The 2,798-nt window shown below is 44.0% G+C and overlaps 1 protein-coding gene across 2 annotated transcripts in view; it reads left to right on the top strand.

Moving 5' to 3' along the window:
* CMIP (c-Maf inducing protein) overlaps positions 1 to 2,497 on the top strand; it is a 70,914-nt gene extending 68,417 nt beyond the window's left edge. For both annotated transcript variants that reach the window (XM_085856663.1, XM_085856664.1), the window contains exons 17-21: positions 14 to 61; positions 211 to 357; positions 454 to 559; positions 668 to 738; positions 831 to 2,497. In XM_085856663.1, the coding sequence (XP_085712789.1) occupies positions 14 to 61; positions 211 to 357; positions 454 to 559; positions 668 to 738; positions 831 to 884 (426 nt within the window). In that variant the 3' untranslated portion in view covers positions 885 to 2,497. The remainder of the gene's footprint in view (positions 1 to 13; positions 62 to 210; positions 358 to 453; positions 560 to 667; positions 739 to 830) is intronic.
* Positions 2,498 to 2,798: the final 301 nt, after the last annotated feature.

The following is a 2,798-nucleotide window of genomic DNA, read 5'->3' as shown; positions in this document are numbered from 1 at the left end:
CTTTTCCTCCCAGCAAAAGAAAGGAGGTCCAACAAGGCTGACTTTACCCAGCAAGTCTACGGTGAGTAATTTTATTTTTCTCTTTGCATCCTTGTCCCTCCAACTTGCTCTTCCCTTCTGCTTTGCCGTGTATAAATCCCAGGCCACACACTCGCTCATTAAATCAACAGCCCCCCCTCCCCCTCTCGCGTTGTTCTGACCTGGATTCAGGATGCGGATCTCGCTAAACTACTTGGCTCTGGCTCGTTTGGAAACCTAGAGAGCCTCAGCTTGGCTTTCACCCATGTGACTGGTGCATCGGCCCACCTCCTGATCAAACTGCCTGCTCTAAGGCACCTCAACCTGTGGTCAACGCAGGTAATCAGATGGCCTATCGTTGACACTCACGATGTTCATCTTATCTATCTGTTAATACATTTATGACCCACTTACTGCTTCATCCCCACCACCTAGTTTGGTGATGCTGGGCTGCGTCTCATTTCTGAGCATCTTCCACTTCTCAGAGAGTTAAACCTGTGTGAGACTCCGGCCACAGATGCAGGGATGCAAGCTCTTACGGGTAAACTCTTATGAGATGGATTATCTCAGAGCTTCCCACCACAACTATGCTTCCCTATACTATCACCTTTAAACCGTCCTCCTCCTCTTTCCCTTTCTCTTTCTGCAGCAATGAAGTCTCTGTGTGTATTGAATCTAAACAGTACCAAGCTCAGCTTTGAGGTTTACCAGGAATTAAAGGTAAGTTCTGAGCTCTCAGATTGTATCAATTAAAACAAATTGTAATTGTGCTCACATTCTCAAATTTATTTTCTTTTATTTTCTCTCCCCAGACCAAGCTTCCGAACCTTGTTGAGATTGACATCCGGTACACCGAGGCATGGTGAAAGGAACCCTCAGTGCCTATTGCGGCACGTACTGGCAGGGCCAGCCTGACGCTGGAGGTTGATTTATTACTCCATTTGTTATCACGTGGTGCTCAACACCCTGGCCAGCCTGGGACCTGACGGCATCTTCTGTTTCTTCTTTCTTCCATTTTTCTTCTGTTGCAGTCGCCCACTCACCTTTACTCACTCAACAAACGTTTCACTTTAAACACAAACCCATGATCTCACGATCGTGATTCCCAAAAATGGCACAATAGACATTTGCTCAGTTCTATCGGACTGTCCGTTCATTTCTCTAACATGTTCATTGACCAGCCATCGATACGGTGCATCATCAGGTGGACACAGTGACGCCACGGCTGCCAAAGCCCACAACCACTGCCGGGTCTGCCTGTGCATGTTCAAGGGACGGAGTTTGATTTGTTGTTGAAGAGCACACAATAGCTGGCTATTTTGTAATCCTTTAAATTTTCATGCAAAACAATTTGTACTAAATATTATTATTATTGTTGTTATCAGGATGATTATGCTTATTGTAAGAACTCCAAATTTTCTCTTTGCTTTCATTTTATTTAACTTATGCCGGTACTTGTACGTCGTCCTGTAGCAGGCCTGTGTATAATGTGTACTTCCCGTCCATGTGCTGAGCACATTTCCACGGAGTAGTCTTCAATTCGAGTGGCAAGGACGGGCCGTTAGTGACCTGAACTCGAACCTGCCATTGTTTATATTATCTGGTTAACTATGAATTAGCATTGTGCTGTTTGTACTTTGTTGCCATTCTTTGCTACCTGTGCTTCAGTAGTTATTTTATTCTTCAACCTTGGCTCTTTATTCCACTTCCATGATCTTTGTATTTTTTAATTTTTATATTTATCAATACCTATTCTCACCTCTTCCTGTGTACCTGGATATTGCCCTGGTAGGGTAGCTGCTCCGTTGACTTGTTTGGTAGTTGAAGACTGTATCCACGGGAGTGTATTGTTTGTACGTCTTGTTACCCTAGTATAGGAACAAGGTACCGTACTCTGACAACAGAGGCACGAGAACTGTGAAACATTCATCCATGAAAACGGGCGCGTGTTCGGCGGATTCCTCTTTTCAATTTTATTTCAGCTCTTCCGTTTATTTCAAAATTCAAGATCTTTTCAATAATCCAGATATTTCTAAGAAATGAGATGATATGTGAAGGAAATAAATAGATAAATGAGGCAGCACATGTTTTTGGAGGACTCAAGCTTGAGATTGCTGGGAGTTTGGTGGAATCTGTGGCTGTGGTTGTGGCCTCTGCACTGACGTGCAAATCCCAGTTGCCCAGAAGCTCCTCGGGTCATCCGGTCTGTGTGGTTTTTCATTCGGCAAAATGCGACTGGTGTTGAAAATGTTAACGATGCTTGTAAACCGCCACACGGAAACAACCGGTTGTGTCCGTACGGACGTGCAAGAAATTGTGAAGATGGCTTACACTGAGTTTCACACTTGATTACTCATTTTGTTTGTGGGTAGCCATGAAAAATACTTGCCTGAAATGAATGCATCTCTCTTAGCTTGGGGACAATGTAATCGTAAAATAATGTAGCACAGAAGTCGAACAATAAAGTTCCAAAATCTGAGGAACTTGCAATGATTTGAGCAACTTTCCACCCCTGCCCTCCCCTCAGGGCAACTTCATCACCACAGAGATCCCGTGGTACACACAACCTGCACGAGGAAGACAAACACTCAATGTTGTGGACTAAAAATCCATGATGTGGTTTTTCCTTGGAGAAAAAAAAAACAAGTGTTTCTTTTGGTGGAATTGGGTAGGGGGTCATTATGGATCTATTCACAGGTTTGAAGGACCAGGCTTAATTGTTTAGGTTGGGGTGGGTTAAGGAGTCTGTGTGGATCTATTCACAGGTATAAAGGACCAGG

The sequence above is a fragment of the Eptatretus burgeri genome, chromosome 15 (genome assembly GCF_056783735.1).
Source record: "Eptatretus burgeri isolate ZD-2024b chromosome 15, Ebu_testis_v1, whole genome shotgun sequence".
Classification (NCBI taxonomy): Eukaryota; Metazoa; Chordata; class Myxini; order Myxiniformes; family Myxinidae; genus Eptatretus; species Eptatretus burgeri.
This window is presented reverse-complemented; position numbering and strand designations above follow the sequence as displayed.